General features: G+C 42.4%; 1 protein-coding gene across 1 annotated transcript in view; it reads left to right on the plus strand.

The window, feature by feature from the left end:
• The window catches only part of LOC122550244 (collagen alpha-1(XXVIII) chain-like), a 238,294-nt gene that overhangs the window by 132,090 nt on the left and 90,590 nt on the right, over positions 1-15,614 (plus strand). Inside the window, exons 16-17 of the mRNA XM_043691001.1 lie at positions 4,454-4,525; positions 6,362-6,430. Coding sequence (XP_043546936.1) covers positions 4,454-4,525; positions 6,362-6,430 — 141 coding nt within the window. The remainder of the gene's footprint in view (positions 1-4,453; positions 4,526-6,361; positions 6,431-15,614) is intronic.

Below are 15,614 nucleotides of genomic sequence, written 5' to 3' on the forward strand. Positions count from 1 at the left end.
CTGTACACAATATATACACACACACACACACACACACACACACACACACACACACACACACACACACACTCTTAGATACTCACACACTCATGCAGACTCTTTCTCGTACACACACAAATGCACCCCCCCCACACTCACACCCAAACACGTACCCTCTCATAGGCTTATACTCCATCACACCCACACACACTTTACCGAGTTTGCGCGCGCACACACAAACATCCACTCTCTCATGTGGACTCAGGCTCACATGCACACTCTGTCTCTTTCTCTCTCTCCTGCACACACACACACACATATATAAGTCAATGGGGTGAATTTATGTTTGCAGATACATTCTATTTTGCTCAAAAAATGCATAACCTGTAGACAATCAATGCAGACAGTCAATCTATATATTTCGTAAACTCCACTTTGGAAATAGAACTGGTCTGACTCAAGATTAGGATATTGACAGACTCTGATCTCACAGCTTTATTGCATTGTGTGAGCTGAGAACCTGTGTACATTGTGTGTCCTTTTTTAATAAAACCTTAAGTTATCTTGAGAATGTGACTTAAAAAAAGTTCTGAGATTTACATATTAATGAACAGAAACATGAAAGACTGAACAAAAATCATTTTACTTGCGTGACACTATGATCTTTTGTTATAAATTCTGTGTCTTTTGGTTCTGCTTCACAATGACCTGATGAAGGAGCATCGCTCCGAAAGCTAGTGCTTCCAAATAGACCTGTTGGACTATAACCTGGTGTGTGATTTTTAACTTTGTCCATCCAGTGCAACACCAGCTCCTCTACATCATACCTCAATATATTTTGAGTGCAACATGATCATGTGGAATCCAACACTGCACACAATACTCTAACTGAGGTCTCATTAATGTTTGATGCAGATTTCTTTATTATCTCCTGGCTTTTATAGTCTGTGCATTTTAAGATAAAAAGGTTTGAAATTAAAAACATTATCAGTCTGAAGTGCTGCTACTAATGTCCCATTAATCAGTATTGCAACCTACCATCACCACCAACTCCCCCATCATTCTACATCCTCTGCTGTACTGAGCCTAATTCCATTCAGGGAGATAGTGCTAACAGTAAAAAATATTTGCTCAAATATTTGCCCTCTGTTCCAACCTAATATTGGGTTGCTAGTGTATCAGAGGAAGCCAACACCTCTGCAGTACTTACTTTGCTGAGCAATTTAAATAAAATTCCCAATCTTATTAGAGAGAAATAACTGGTGGTGGCTTCACCTAAGAGTCACCACACCCCAGGCAAGGGGCAAAGCTAAGAAAGTGGGACTTCATTGTAGTCTCAGCTGGTATGAGAATTGAACCCACACTGTTGACACCATTCTATATTATAAACAGGATGGTCAAAACCTGAGATAACTGACCCCCCTATCAATTTAAATAACAATTTCAGGAGACTACTATTAAATTGTGTTAATTTCTCTTTTCTATTGGCTGTTGAGCTGATGGCATTAAAGTGCAAGACACTACCTTTTAGTAACCAAGAAATTTAAGTAAAGATATATTCATTAACTGAGTATATTCAATGACAGGGAGACCAAGGATTTCCAGGAGAAAGGGGCCCAATAGGATTAGGAAAAAAAGGATCTCCAGGTCCTAAAGTAAGTATGTTATAATCTGTCTAATACTTGGTGGTCATTTACTTTCCTTTATTGCATTTTTAGGAAATGTGTGCCCTTCAAAGAAAAGTGTCATGAAATTCTTAATTGTCACCAATAAACCAGATTTGTTGTGAATTGCTCAAATTGTGGACCAGAATTTCTCAGAGTCTTACAAGTATAACACTGTTGTTGCCAATTAAAAGGACTTTACTAGTACGATATTATTTAACTCTTTAATGTCCAGGAATCTTTGCTGACACAAAGAGTAGACAAATGATGCCCAGAAATCACCTTTCTTTCCAGGCAGATTGTGGTTTAATTTATATGAAAATGATGCATAGACTAGAGCTATATTCTCGTTGGATGGGTTAATCTACTTGAGGTGATAAGTTGCCTAAAAGATTCCAAACGATAGATTGACAGATGCTAATTCCTCTGGTGGCAAGTTAGAATTGGGGCTGAACACCATAATGTCAAATTTAGGATGATGTTAAGAAGCACTTCTGCACACAAAGTGTTTGGGAAATCTGGAAGTGAGAGATACAATGTGATGTATCCAGAGTTCCCCTTTTTTCCGGTTCAGTGAGCTGCTTATTCTGCTTATGACCAATGGGAATACATTTCTTTGAAGCTGACAATGTGCTGCATAAAAGAACTCCTACACTGCAGATAATTGGGATGACATGTAATTTGTTTTATAACAAGGTGCAACAGTGAAAGTTTATTTCTTCAGAAAAAATGAATGAAAGAATGGGCACGACCCCACAGATCCTGTTTGCTGGTCTGTCCGTCCCTCTCCAGTCGGGGTCGCAGAGACCATTCTTACGTTTTGTTGGCCAAGTCCAAGTTCTGTTGAGTTTTATGAAGACCTTCTCAGCTAATATAATCTAAAATGAGCCCTAGCCCTATAACAGTAGCAGTGAAACCTTTTGGCTCTCACCCTATCTTACCAAACGCTTTCATTACCTACCGTGCCCTTCCATGTCTCTCACATCCAATTTCTGCCCCATCTTACCAACCGCCATTCCCAGAATGATTCATCACTCAATGGATATCTACTGAAACACCAGCATCCCTTGCTCTTATGCCATCTTTGAAAGGCTGCCGTCCACCAGAGCAAGTCTTGGCCCTCACTGGCAATGTCATGGCACAGCAGCCACAAACCCACATTGCCCATGGCACACGGCCAACATAGCTGACACTCGCTCATAGAAACAACCTAAATCTCTCACCCTAGTCACTGTTTAACCACCAGGTCACACAGCTTGACTGTCCATAGTCACAAACCATCTGAATAGTCTAAATCAGTGCTGCCCTGTCCTCAATGCCCACTCAGCTCCACAGTTTGTCCTTGTCCAGCAGAGGAACATCACAATGAGGCATGCAATTGGACAATTTCAAACAAAACAAAGAAAAAAAGGGAACAGAAATGAAGCCAATGGAGGCTGAACTGCACCACACAATGTCGACCAGATTTCAGCAATGTGACCAAAGATTGTGTTATAGTCAATAGTTGTCTGCTGTACTCAGCTCTCTTCAATTAGGTGTCAATAGAATTCTGTACAGCATCTAGCACCAGTCACAGTTAAGCTCTGTCACAGACAACGTTAGCTTTCTCTTCTTCAATGTCCTCATCCTCCTCCTCACATTACTGCTCCACTTCCACCAGTTTCTCTGCACTCAGAACATTATCTCATTGCCTTCTCCATTAGTGCAGTGCAGAGCATGCCAGGATGATGCAGCATACTCAGTCTGGACCTGACTGTATATCTGTGTGTCTGCACTGAACAGCCCCTAAAAACAATAGCAGTGAAAACCTTTTGCTCTGAAGTGCCAACCTGTTAACTAGCATGGAACGCATGTTTAGCATGTTTGGCAAAATGGGAATTTGAATATTAAAAAGCAAGGCAGTTAACAAATATTAATATCGTCAATTGGCATCTCACCACTGCCTGGTGAGATTCTTGCCACACAGCCTGTATAAAACATAAAAGTTAGAGTGAGCAAATCACGACATCAGGATGGGTTTTGCTGCACTTCTCATCCGATTCTGCCATACTTCTCCTGAATCTCAGGATTCTGCCCTGTCTCTTTAATTCTGCCTTTGCATTTGTGCACTTTTCCTGAAGTTTACACCCTCTCACCTTTATTATAGACTTTTTCAGCATGACAAAATAGGGGAATTATGTACAGTGGCTCAGCAGCTGGCTGTTGTGCTGCCAAGAAAATATAAGAACATGCAGCACACACATATGTATTGGTACCACTCTCTACTAGTAGTGGTGATACAAGCAAAGATGATGTGTTTGAGTTAGAACTACCATTAGAAAGTGTAAAGGTAGAGAAATATCCTTGTATGTGTCTGGTTAGTTGAAGGCAACAACTGTGGGAGTGTGTTACCAAGTATGTCATTGCAGTACCATGTTAGAACAATTAGCCTCTTATCTGACAGATATCTTCAAGAATGTAACTTTCTCAGGAAAATGACCTCTTTAGAACAAAAACTGATGGACCTAAGAGAGAAGACTGATGTTACTCATGAATGCATTTCAGCTACAAGCCTTGAAATTACTGTTGGCAATATTAACAGTCAAATTATTTGGCAGAGTTCAATCTATTCATTGGTGTAACTGAGATGCTAGCCTTTACACAGGTCAATCACCATATTACAAGAGTGGACAGAGATATGTTGAATGTTCTATTTCTAACAACCCACACAGAACTCATGGATTCAACTTTTCTGTTTATCCATCTGTATATTGCAGAAAATCTATGTGACCTTGAATCTACATTTTTAATTGTCTTTGACACTCCTTCAGGGTGATCCAGGAATACCAGGAGCAGCAGGAAATCCCGGACTCCCTGGTGACGCTGGACTAAAGGGAGCAAAGGTAAAGACTTCTGGTTCCTTTATTTCCATCTCTCTTTATTCCAGAAACCAATGATTCTGACTGGAGTTAGGTTCTACAGAAACTGATAACCTTTTACCCAAGTGAATTCACCTAAGCGGCTGCAACATGTTTAAGCTCTTCCTCACTTGCTGCCTAGTGAACAAATGAACCTGGGTCTTTTCTTCAGCCATATATTGCTCTGCATAATTTTCCGCTAATATTGCCAGTTAACACTTGGAATTCAGGTTTCACTCAGCATGATCTAGTTCCCAGTTATTGTTAACATAACTTGCACTTGGATCTCTTCAACAGATACATCTTTAAAGCCTTTTCTTCTGCATTTCCAGAATATTTCCAGACCCCACTCAAACAATTATAAGTTGAGCAGCGGGATGGTTACTCAGCTTAGAGTGTGGTACAATTACATATGTGGAAAGAATAAAACTTTTTTTTAATTTGTAGGATATTGTTTTGTACGACGCATGTTACTGTTCACTCTTTATTTGACAGAATAATCATGTGAAATTATAAAATCAATGCTTCACATTTGGTATAAAATGTGAGTTCTGTTTAGTAAATCCTTGTTTGGTGTTCACACATTTTCTAATAGTTGACTTTTTTAGAATTGAAAGGAGTTACAGTCCAACCCATTGACCATTCATATACAACTTGAGTTGACTCAAAGCCAAGAAAGAACGAATGATAGTTTTCACAGCTGTTAAAATTTCTAAAGGAAGTGAACTTTGGCATTCTTCCTCCTGGAAATAGGTTCATTTCACTTCACTGCTATCCAATTTGGCAGCAGTTGGACAATATGCTCCTGAGAGAATATACTTAAATAGGGTGTAGAGAATGGAACTCTACATGTTGTTTCCATGTGATAGGGAAGACTGATTTGTGGAATAGAATCACATTACAGATAAAGCTCTTCATTACGTCTAATTAGTGTGTTACCTAATCTGAGAATATTTGGTGTTGTACTTTAAATAATCAATTCCAATGTGGTGAAGCTTCTCTCTCTTATATGTAGGCAGCATGAATTTCTGATTTACTGTACGACCAAATGGTTCTTTTTCAACACCTGTGTGTAACTATTTCCCTTCCCTCACAGTTGCCCTCTGTTCATTTGGATAAGTTTCATTATAGATGGGACAGATTTTTACCAGGTCAGAACCCTTTAAAAATGGCAACCTGGATCCAATTCCTGGGAGAAAGTGAGGACTGCAGATACTGGAGATCAGAGTCGAGAGTGTGTTGCTGGAAAAGCACAGCAGGTCAGGCAGCATTCAAGGAGCAGGAGAATTGATATTTCGGGCATAAGCCCTTCATCCTGATGAAGCCTCAACTCCAGTTCCTGGAATTTCCAATTTTCAAGATGTCTTTTCAAAATGAAATTGGTTTGGGGTCATAAACTATTACACAATTCTCCTAGCCAACAAGGATAGCCATGCTCTACTCTGTTGCAGGTTTGGTTGTGTCCAACCAGCTATTTAGAGAGCTCATGACATCACAAGATGCCATGAACCATGGCCTGCATAAGGGAATCTTTCAAACACCAGATGACGACCACCATTTGAATGTTTACTTAACCCCTCCTTTATTTTGTTCAAAACTTCCTTAAATAAGGTAATGTAATGCTCTTAATGTAAATAGTTCCCTGTAAGATATCAAATCACTTTTGTCACAGTTCTAACAGGAAGCTTCAAATTAAAGGTGTAGAGCTTTTCTCACCACAGCTGTCAAATTTCAGACCATTTTAACCCAAACTTCGTATACTCTAGATTTGTTCTATTTTACAAATATTGAACAGAAGACATTTTCCTTTCATTTCTCCAGGGGGATCAGGGAGTTCCAGGATTACCAGGTACACCGGGATTTGGCATTAAAGGAGATCCAGGAAAACCGGTAAGCTTCTTATCCATTTTAATTTTGTTCTCTTACGTGGTGTTAAAAAATACAACACAAGGAGACCATTTTTCTGATTAATTGCAATAATTTCAATGTGATAGACCAAGGGCTTGGTATGAATTCCAATTTCATCAGTTCTCCTCAAAATTAGCAGCGCAATGATGCTACCTTTTATGTCAGCAGCTTCATTTGCACAAACTCTTACTATTGAGCGAATTTTGCACATGCATTGTGATTGTATACTCATTTATGCTTGACAATAAAGGCTGAGTATTACCTTGTCTTAAAAAAGTAATTTTTAAAGCTGAACTGCTGGAATTTTATTTGATGCAACTACATTCATGAAAATGGGTACAACCTCTAGGGCCCTTCTACCACTGAGTTTTTTGGAATCAAGAGATGAAGTTGTCATTATGTTCCTTCAATTGTCTGTCTTCATTTATTTTCATCCATTGAGACGTGTTTAAAGATCTCGATAGATAACTGCCAATTCAGGCTAAAGTTCACTAGTGAAGCAATGATAGAACTGTGCCATTTGTTGCAATCTGCACAGTGGTCACCTTTTTCCAGCATTCATCAATTTAACAACTGTTTTCAATTTCTATGTCTCTGGGCAATTCTGTGCTGCTTTAGACATATCTTCAGTATCAGGAGTGCACTGATGCATCGAACAGTCCACCATGGCAACCAACTTTAAATAAAAAAGTGGAAAACTAAAAGTGAAATAACAGAGCAATGAAAATTTTCTTTTTCTCCATGGGTTATTGCTGTCACCCATATAGAGTCATGGACTCATAGAGATGTACAGCATGGAAACAGTCCAACCGTCCATACCGACCAGATATCCCAACCCAATCTAGTCCCACCTGCCAGCACCCAGCCCATATCCCTCCAAACCCTTCCTATTCATATACCCATCCAAATGCCTCTTAAATGTTGCAATTGTACCAGCCTCCACCACATCCTCTGGCAGCTCATTCCATACACATACCATCCTCTGTGTGAAAAAGTTGCCCCTTAGGTCTCTTTTATATCTTTCCCTTCTCACCCTAAATCTATGTCCTCTAGTCCTAGACTCCCCGACCCCAGGGAAAAGACTTTGTCTGTTTGTCCTATCCATGCCTCTCATAATTTTGTAAACCTCCATAAGGTCACCCCTCAGCCTCCGTGCTCCAGGGAAAACAGCCCCAGCCTGTTCAGCCTCACCCTATGGCTCAAATCCTCCAACTCTGGCAACCTCCTTGTAAATCTTTTCTGAACCCTTTCAAGTTTCACAACATCTTTCCGATAGGAAGGAGACCAGAATTGCATGCAATATTCTATTAGTGGTCTAACCAATGTCCTGTACAGCCACAACATGACCTCCCAACTCCTGTACTCAATACTCTGACCAATAAAGGAAAGCATACCAAACGCCTTCTTCACTATCCTCAATTTAATTCTATTCACAAACCACAAGGGATTAAATTCAGAACTGACAAAATATATCACCCGAAGCAAGAAATAGCCAGATTCAAACTTAATCAACTTAAATTGAATAAAACCAATGGTACATAGAAGAATGTACTATCTAATGTGTAGTACATCTGGTCTCCCAGTTGATCAGTAACACTATAACATTCAGCTTAATTGATGAATTCCCAGATATCAATCTTGATTATTTTATTCTGACTTTTATTTAAAGGACAAGAGAAACCTCTTAGGGAACCCTGACTATGGATAGCATTAAAAGTGCAGATATAATGTGGTCTGTGCATCTAGACGAATAGTCATAGAATAGACTGCTAGCATCTTGTGGTAATATTTCAGAGGCCTTGGCAGATTATGGAGCAGACCTTAGAATAGAATCTTGCCAGGGTCTCAAGATTATCATTAAATAATGTAGGTTCTACACTTTTGCAATCTAAACATATCCAGGTGTGGAAGAATGGGAGCAGAATCAGATCCAAGACCAGATGGAAATACTGATGTTAATCCAAAACTTGTTGCTGCAGGAGAATTGTTGCAAAGCTGAAGGACACTCATAGATGAAGCATTCCCTAAAATGGCTCAGCCATTCATTCTACTGATATTATGTCCCTCAAACACTAGACACATTATAAGATCACATAAAATAGTTTGATGTTGTTGGATAGGACATGGTTGTTCAAGAGAACTGTCTAGCCTTCAAACAGGAGCAAGTGAGGACTGCAGATGCTGGAAATCAGAGCTGAAAAATGTGTTGCTGGAAAAGCGCAGCAGGTCAGGCAGCATCCAAGGAGCAGGAGGATCGACGTGAAGAAGGGCTTATGCCTGAAACATCGATTCTCCTGCTCCTTGGATGCTGCCTGACCTGCTGCGCTTTTCCAGCAACACATTTTTCAGCTCTAGCCTTCAAACAGTTCTATGAAATCCTTTACCTAAACAGGTGGTTAGAACCTCAGTTTAACTTTTAATTTGAAAGTTGACACCTTTGGCAATGAACTACTTCCCCCATACTCTATTGAAATGTTGATATAACAATTTGGAACTTTTATTGATATAGTCTTCAAGGCATTCTGTTATAATGTTGCTGCAAAAAGTAGATTAAGCATAAAAAAGAAATAACTCCCAAAGAAACACAAGCCATTTGGAATGTTAATCTGGATGGTTCTAAATAGGGAGATCAGATAGATTACATATCAATTTGTACAGGTTTTCAAGTGGTTTTCTGCAAAATAGGTTCACTAGGATGGGCTGTGGCTGAAATGAATGCGGAAACAATTGAAAGAACAATCAGCCACCACTTTTAAGTGGCCAACAGAGAAATGGTGTTGAAATGTTACCAGAAGCTGAAATAACAAGATATCCAAGACCTAAAGATAAATTACTCAGTCAGACTTTCAGACCTCACTGAAACTGTGCTCATCTTCTGTCCATAGCTTGAATAAGACATCATTAGCCAGGGCTATGGGGGATTGCTGAAATAAAAGCAAAACAAAATTCTGGAAATAATCAGCATATCTGAAAACAGTGGTAGAAAGGGAAATAAAGATAATGGCAGGAATTTAATGTTCCCTCAGAGCTTGTTGACCAGCAGAAGGAGTGTATATTGGAGTGGAAACTCTACCACCTGCCTGACTCACCTCTCCTCAATTAAATTCAGACTGGACAAAGTCAAGGATAGTGCTCCCCATCAGATGCCATTTGAGGCCTTGAGGTAACCACTTAAGGGCGTTATCCCACCATCACTGCTGGTGTACCAGTGGTAGGCATTGCCACACCATGTGGGCAATATGCCAGCTAAACCCTGGTCAACATGCCTATTGCTTGGGTGTGGAAGAAAATCCCTCCTACTTGGGCAAGCCAAGTCAATGGAGTGCCATGCCAGAGTCAAAGGCTACCCATATGACCTGGCCCTGTACGCCATCAGGTCCTGAACCTTCCCGTGGCTTGCCACTTCAGCACACAATCCTGCTCCCATGCCCACATGTCTGTCCTTGGCCTGCTGCAATGTTCCAGTGAAGCTCAACGCAAACTGGAGGAATAGAATCTCATTTTCCGACTAGGCATTTACAGCCTGCCGGTCTCAACATTGAATTCAACAACTTCAGATGATTATCCCATCTCGACCCCTCTGTTTTCATTCTGCTCTGTAATTTTATTTCATTTATTTTATTTTTTTTCACTGTTCTGTACCACTTATTTCTTGATTATCTCTCTTTCTCTCGCTCCCCACTCTCATCACCATTTTCCTCTCTTCTTCCCCCTTTGCTACCTTCTTCCCTGTTTTCCATTTTGCCTCTGCTTCACCCATCCTCCCCGTCCCACACATATTTTGTCACACAGTACTGGCTTCAGTTTTGGTCATTCACAGTTCCTAATCTCCCTATAAGCTCTCTATGCACTGTCATTATCACCTCTTTATTGCTACCTTTGCTTCTGGAGCCATGACTCACCTTCTCTCAGCCTCGTATAAATACCTCCCTATTTCTCCCTTTTTTTAGCTTTGACAAAGGGTCAGTTAGACTTGAAACGTCAGCTCTTTTCTCTCCTTACAGATGCTGCCAGACCTGCTGAGATTTTCCAGCATTTTCTCTTTTGGTTTTAGATTCCAGCATCCGCAGTAATTTGCCTTTATCCTTTGTTTGGGCCTTACTGACTGACCCCATTGATTATACCTTTTCTCAAGGGATCCAACAATGATTCTGCTGCAAAGCACTCCACCCCCAACCCCAGGCAGAATCAGCATCACTACAAAGAGCAAAAATGGGTCACGAGGAGAGCAGAATTTTACATTTGACAGCCTGTTGGTTTGAAGTAGAACAGGAAAGTGAAACCCAGCTACTGGCTTTCCTGCCACCTGGCAACTCATCTCTGAAACTGCCTGAAATTTTATAGGGGCCAGGAAAAATACCAAGGTCACCCTACCTCCACTCCTTCTCTTAAGGTTTTTACATGACCAATTACTGTAATGGCCACTTAGAGATCTTTTCCTATTTTGAGTGGTATTTTACTGGCAGCAGAGGACACTGCACACCATACAGAAAGTCCAATTTCGTTAACTGCTTGGACTGGTTCAAGTTCTTTAGCTGCAGAACTTGATAACATGCAAACAGTGACTCTTTGTGATCCTCAGGGCCCTTTGAAGCTCTACATCCATTAAACCATTCTACCACTACCCCTACCCTCTTGAACCCATGGCACATTACTGTCATAGAGACCTTCCAGATGTGGGCATTCCTGGGATCCTTGGCATGCTGGAACTCCCTGTCAACAGCTCTTTGAGTCAGAATGTCCTCCTAAGACAGAGGCAAAAATGCAATTTATACTGTTCTCAATGATACATTTCTCCAAAGCATCTTTAGCTGAGAGGCTGAGAACCATTGCACCTTGTGAAATCCAACTCACAGAGTAATTTTCAGCACGGAAGGCTACTCAGTCCATCAAGTCAGTGTCAAGTCTCAGTGGAGTAAACCAGTCGATGGTCAATCCCAGTTACCATGATTTCATAGAATCCCTACAGTTTAGAAGCAGGTCATTTGGTCGAACAGGTCCACACCCACCCTCTGAAGAATAACCCACCCAGACCCATTCCTCTACCCTATTACTCAACATTTACCCCTGACTAATGCACCTAACCCACACATCCCTGAACATATGGGCCATTTAGCATGGCCAATTCACCTAACCTGCACATCTTTGGACTGTGGGAGGAAACCGGAGCACCCAGAGGAAACCCACATAGACACAGGGAGAATGTGCAAACTCCACACAGACACTCCCAAGACGAGGTTTGAACCCACGTCCCTGGTGCTGTGAAGCAGCAGTCTTAATCACTAAGCCATCATGCTGTCCCGGTTGCTTCAGCAAAGGCTGCATTGCCAAGATTTGCCCAGCATGGACTCATGGTGGCAATGACATTGGTGGAGGTAAGGTGGTGCCGAAGAATGGCGACACTCAAGATGATGCTCTCAGTAACCTCCACCTTTGTTGTAATAATTACATAGAATCCTAATGTGTTAAATTAAGCTATTTGGCCCATCAAGTCTACACTGACCGTCCGAAGAGCAGTGCATCCAGATCCACCTCCAACCCTATCCCTACATTTCCCATGACTAACCTGCCTCATACCTTATCGCTGCATTTTCAATAGCTAACTGCACAAGGATGACACGCAATTTCATGAAGCATTCCATATTTTTTAGTGGGCGGCACAGTGGCACAGTGGTTAACACTGCTGCCTCACAGCACCAGAGACGTGGGTTCAATTCCCGCCTCGGGCAACTGTCTGTGTGGAGTTTGCACATTCTCCCTGTGTCTGCGTGGGTTTCCTCCGGGTGCTCCGGTTTCCTCCCACAGTCCAAAGATGTGCAGGTTAGGTGGATTGGCCATGCTAAATTGCCTGTAGTGTCAGGTGAAGGGGTAAATGTAGGGGAATGGGTCTGGGAAGGGTTGCTCTTTGGAGGATCGGTATGGACTTGTTGGGCCACGGGGCCTGTTTCCACACTGTAAGTAATCTAATCTAAACTCATCTGGCTGCAGATGGGCAAATTATCATGGTCAATCCATTTAACATATACATGCTTACACTGTGGGAGGAATCTAGAGCACTTGGAGGAAACACTTGCAGACACGGGAAGAATGTGAAAACTCAGTAGCCTGAGGGTAGAAGCAAACCCAGGTCCCTGGTGCTGTGAGACAGCGGTGCTGTGAGACAGCAGTGCTAACCACTGAGCCATTATGTTGTGTTCATCCAATCAAGTTCTCATCAAATTGACGGAAGGATATGTCAAGTATAGACAGGAGAGATCAAGTGAATCCTGAAAATCATATAAAGGCATTAGGAATACACTTAAGAGGAAAATCAGGAGGGCAAAAGTGAGGCATGAGATAGCTTTGGCAAAAAATGTTAAAGAGAATCCAAAGAGTTTTTATAAATATATTAAGGACAAGAGGGTAACTAGGGATAGAATAAGGCCCCTCAAAGATCAGCAAGGTGGCCCTTGTGTGGAGCTGCAGGAAAGGGGAAGTTACTAAATGAGTATTTTGCATCAGTGTTTACTGTGGAGAAGGACGTGGAAGATATAGTATGTGGGAAAATACATGATCTTGAAAAATGTCCATATTACAGAGGAGGTGGTGCTGGATGTCTTAAAACACATAAAAATGGATAAATCCCCAGGACTTGATCAGATATACCCTAGAACTCTATGGGAAGCTAGGAAAGTGATTGCTGGCTGCTTGCTGGGCTCCTTTGTATCAGGTGAGGTGCTGGAAGACTGGAGGTTGACTAATGTGGTGCCATTATGTAAGAAAGGTGGTAAGAAAAAGCCAGGAAACTATAGACTGGTGAGCCTGACATCAGTGGTGGGCAAGTTGTTGGAGGAAATCCTGGGGGACAGGATTTACAGGCATTTGAAAAGGCAAGGACTGATTAGGGATAGTCAACATGACTTTGTGCATGGGAAATCACGGATTTGATTGAGTTTTTTGAAGAAGTAACAAAGAGGATTGATGAGGGCAGAGCGGTAGACGTGATCTATATGGACTTCAGTAAGACGTTCAACAATCTCCCATGGCAGATTGGTTAGCAAGGTTAGATCTCATGGAATACAGGGAGAACTAACCATTTGGATACCAGATTGGAGGCCTGTGACCAGTGGAGTGCCACAAGGATCGGTGCTGGGTCCACTACTTTTCATCAATTATACAAATGATTTGCGTGTGAACATAAGAGGTATACTTAGTAAATTTGCAGATGACACAAAAATTGGAGGTGTAGTGGACAGCAAAAAAGGTTACCTCAGATTACAACCGGATCTTGGTCAGATGTGCCAATGGACTGAGGAGTGGCTGATGGAGTTTAATTCAGATAAATGTGAAGTGCTGCATTTTGGGAAAGCAAATTTTAGCAGGACTTATACACTTAATGATAAGGTTCTAAGGAGTGTTGCTGAACAAAGAGACCTTGGAGTGCAGGTTCATAGCTCCTTGAAAGTAGTCGCAGGTAGATAGGATAGTGAAGAAGGCGTTTGGTATGCTTTCCATTATTAGCCAGAGCATTGACTGTAGGAGGTGGGAGGTAATGTTGCAGCTGTACAGGAAATTGGTTTGGCCACTTTTGGAATATTGCATGCAATTCTGGTTTCCTTCCTATTGCAAGGATGTTATGAAACTTGAAAGGGTTCAGAAAAGATTTACAAGGATGTTGCCAGGATTGAAGGATTTAAGCTATAGGGAGAGGTTGAATACGGTGGAGAATTTTTCCCTGGAGCTTCAGAAGCTGAGGGTGACCTTATAGAGGTTTATAAAATCATGAGGGGCATTGATAGGGTAAACAGACAAGGTCAAAATTAGAATGGTGCTGGAAAAGCACAGCAGGTCAGGCAGTATCCAAGGAGCAGGAAAATTGACATTTCGGGCAAAGGCCCTTCATCAGGAACGAAGCAGGGAGCTTCCAGGGTGGAGAGATAAATGGGAGAGGGTGGAGCTGGGGAAAAGGTAGTTAAGAGTGAATGGAGGTGGGGATGAAGGTGACAGGTCAGAGAGGAGGGTGGAGCAGATAGATGGGAAGGAAGTTTGGCAGGTAGGACATGTCATGAAGAGGGTGCTGAGTTTGCAGGTTGGAACTCGGGTAAGCTGGGGGGAGGGGAAATGAGGAAACTGGTGAAGTCCACATTGATGCCATAGGGTTGAAGTGTTCCGAAGCCAAAGATGAGGCATTCTTCCTCCAGGCGTCGGGTGGTGAAGGAACAGCGGTGGAGGAGGCGCAGGACCTGCATGTCCTCGACAGAGTGGGAGGGGGAGTTGAAATGTTCTGCCATGGGGCAGTGATTGGTGCAGGTGTCCCAGAAATGTTCCCTAAAGTGCTCTGCGAGAAGGCATCCAGTCTCCCCAATGTAAGGCAGACCACACCGGGAGCAACAGATACAATAAATGACATTGGTGGATGTACAGGTGAAACTTTGATGGATGTGGAAGGCTCCTTTGGGTCCTTGGATGTAGGTGAGGGGGGAGGTGTGGGAGCAGGTTTTGCAATTCCTGCGGTGGCAAGGGAAGATGCCAGGACGGGAGGGTGGGTTGTTGGGGTGCGTGGACCTGACCAGGTAGTCACGGAGGGAACGGTCTTTGCGGAAAGCATATTGGGGTGGGAGGGAAATATATGCCTGGTGTGGGGTCCGTTTGTAGGTGGCGGAAATGTCGGCCGATGACCTGGTTTATGCAGAGGTTGGTAGGGTGGAAGGTGAGAACCAGGAGGTGCTGTCCTTGTTGCGGTTGGGGGGGTGGGTTTGAAGGCAAAGATGTGGGACGTGGATGAGATGCGTTGGAGGGCATCTTCAACCCCATGGGAAGGGGACTTACAGTCTTTAAAGAAGGAAGCCAACTGGTGTGTTCTGTGGTGGAACTGGTCCTCCTGGGAGCAGATACGACGGAAGCAGAGGAATTGGGAATACGGGATGGCATTTTTGCAGGAGGTAGGGTGGGAAGAGGGTAATCCAGGTAGCTGTGGGAGTCGGTGGGTTTGTAAAATATATCAGTGTGAAGTTGGTCCTCATTGATGGAGATGGAGAGGTCCAGGAAGGAGAGGGAGGTGTCAGAGATGATCCAGGTGAATTTAAGGTTGGAGTAGAATGTGTTGGTGAAGTTGGTGAACTGTTCAACCTCCTCACAGGAGCACGAGGTGGCGCCAATACAGTCATCAATGTAGCTCTCAGAGCTT

The sequence above is a fragment of the Chiloscyllium plagiosum genome, chromosome 5 (assembly GCF_004010195.1).
Source record: "Chiloscyllium plagiosum isolate BGI_BamShark_2017 chromosome 5, ASM401019v2, whole genome shotgun sequence".
Lineage (NCBI taxonomy): Eukaryota > Metazoa > Chordata > Chondrichthyes > Orectolobiformes > Hemiscylliidae > Chiloscyllium > Chiloscyllium plagiosum.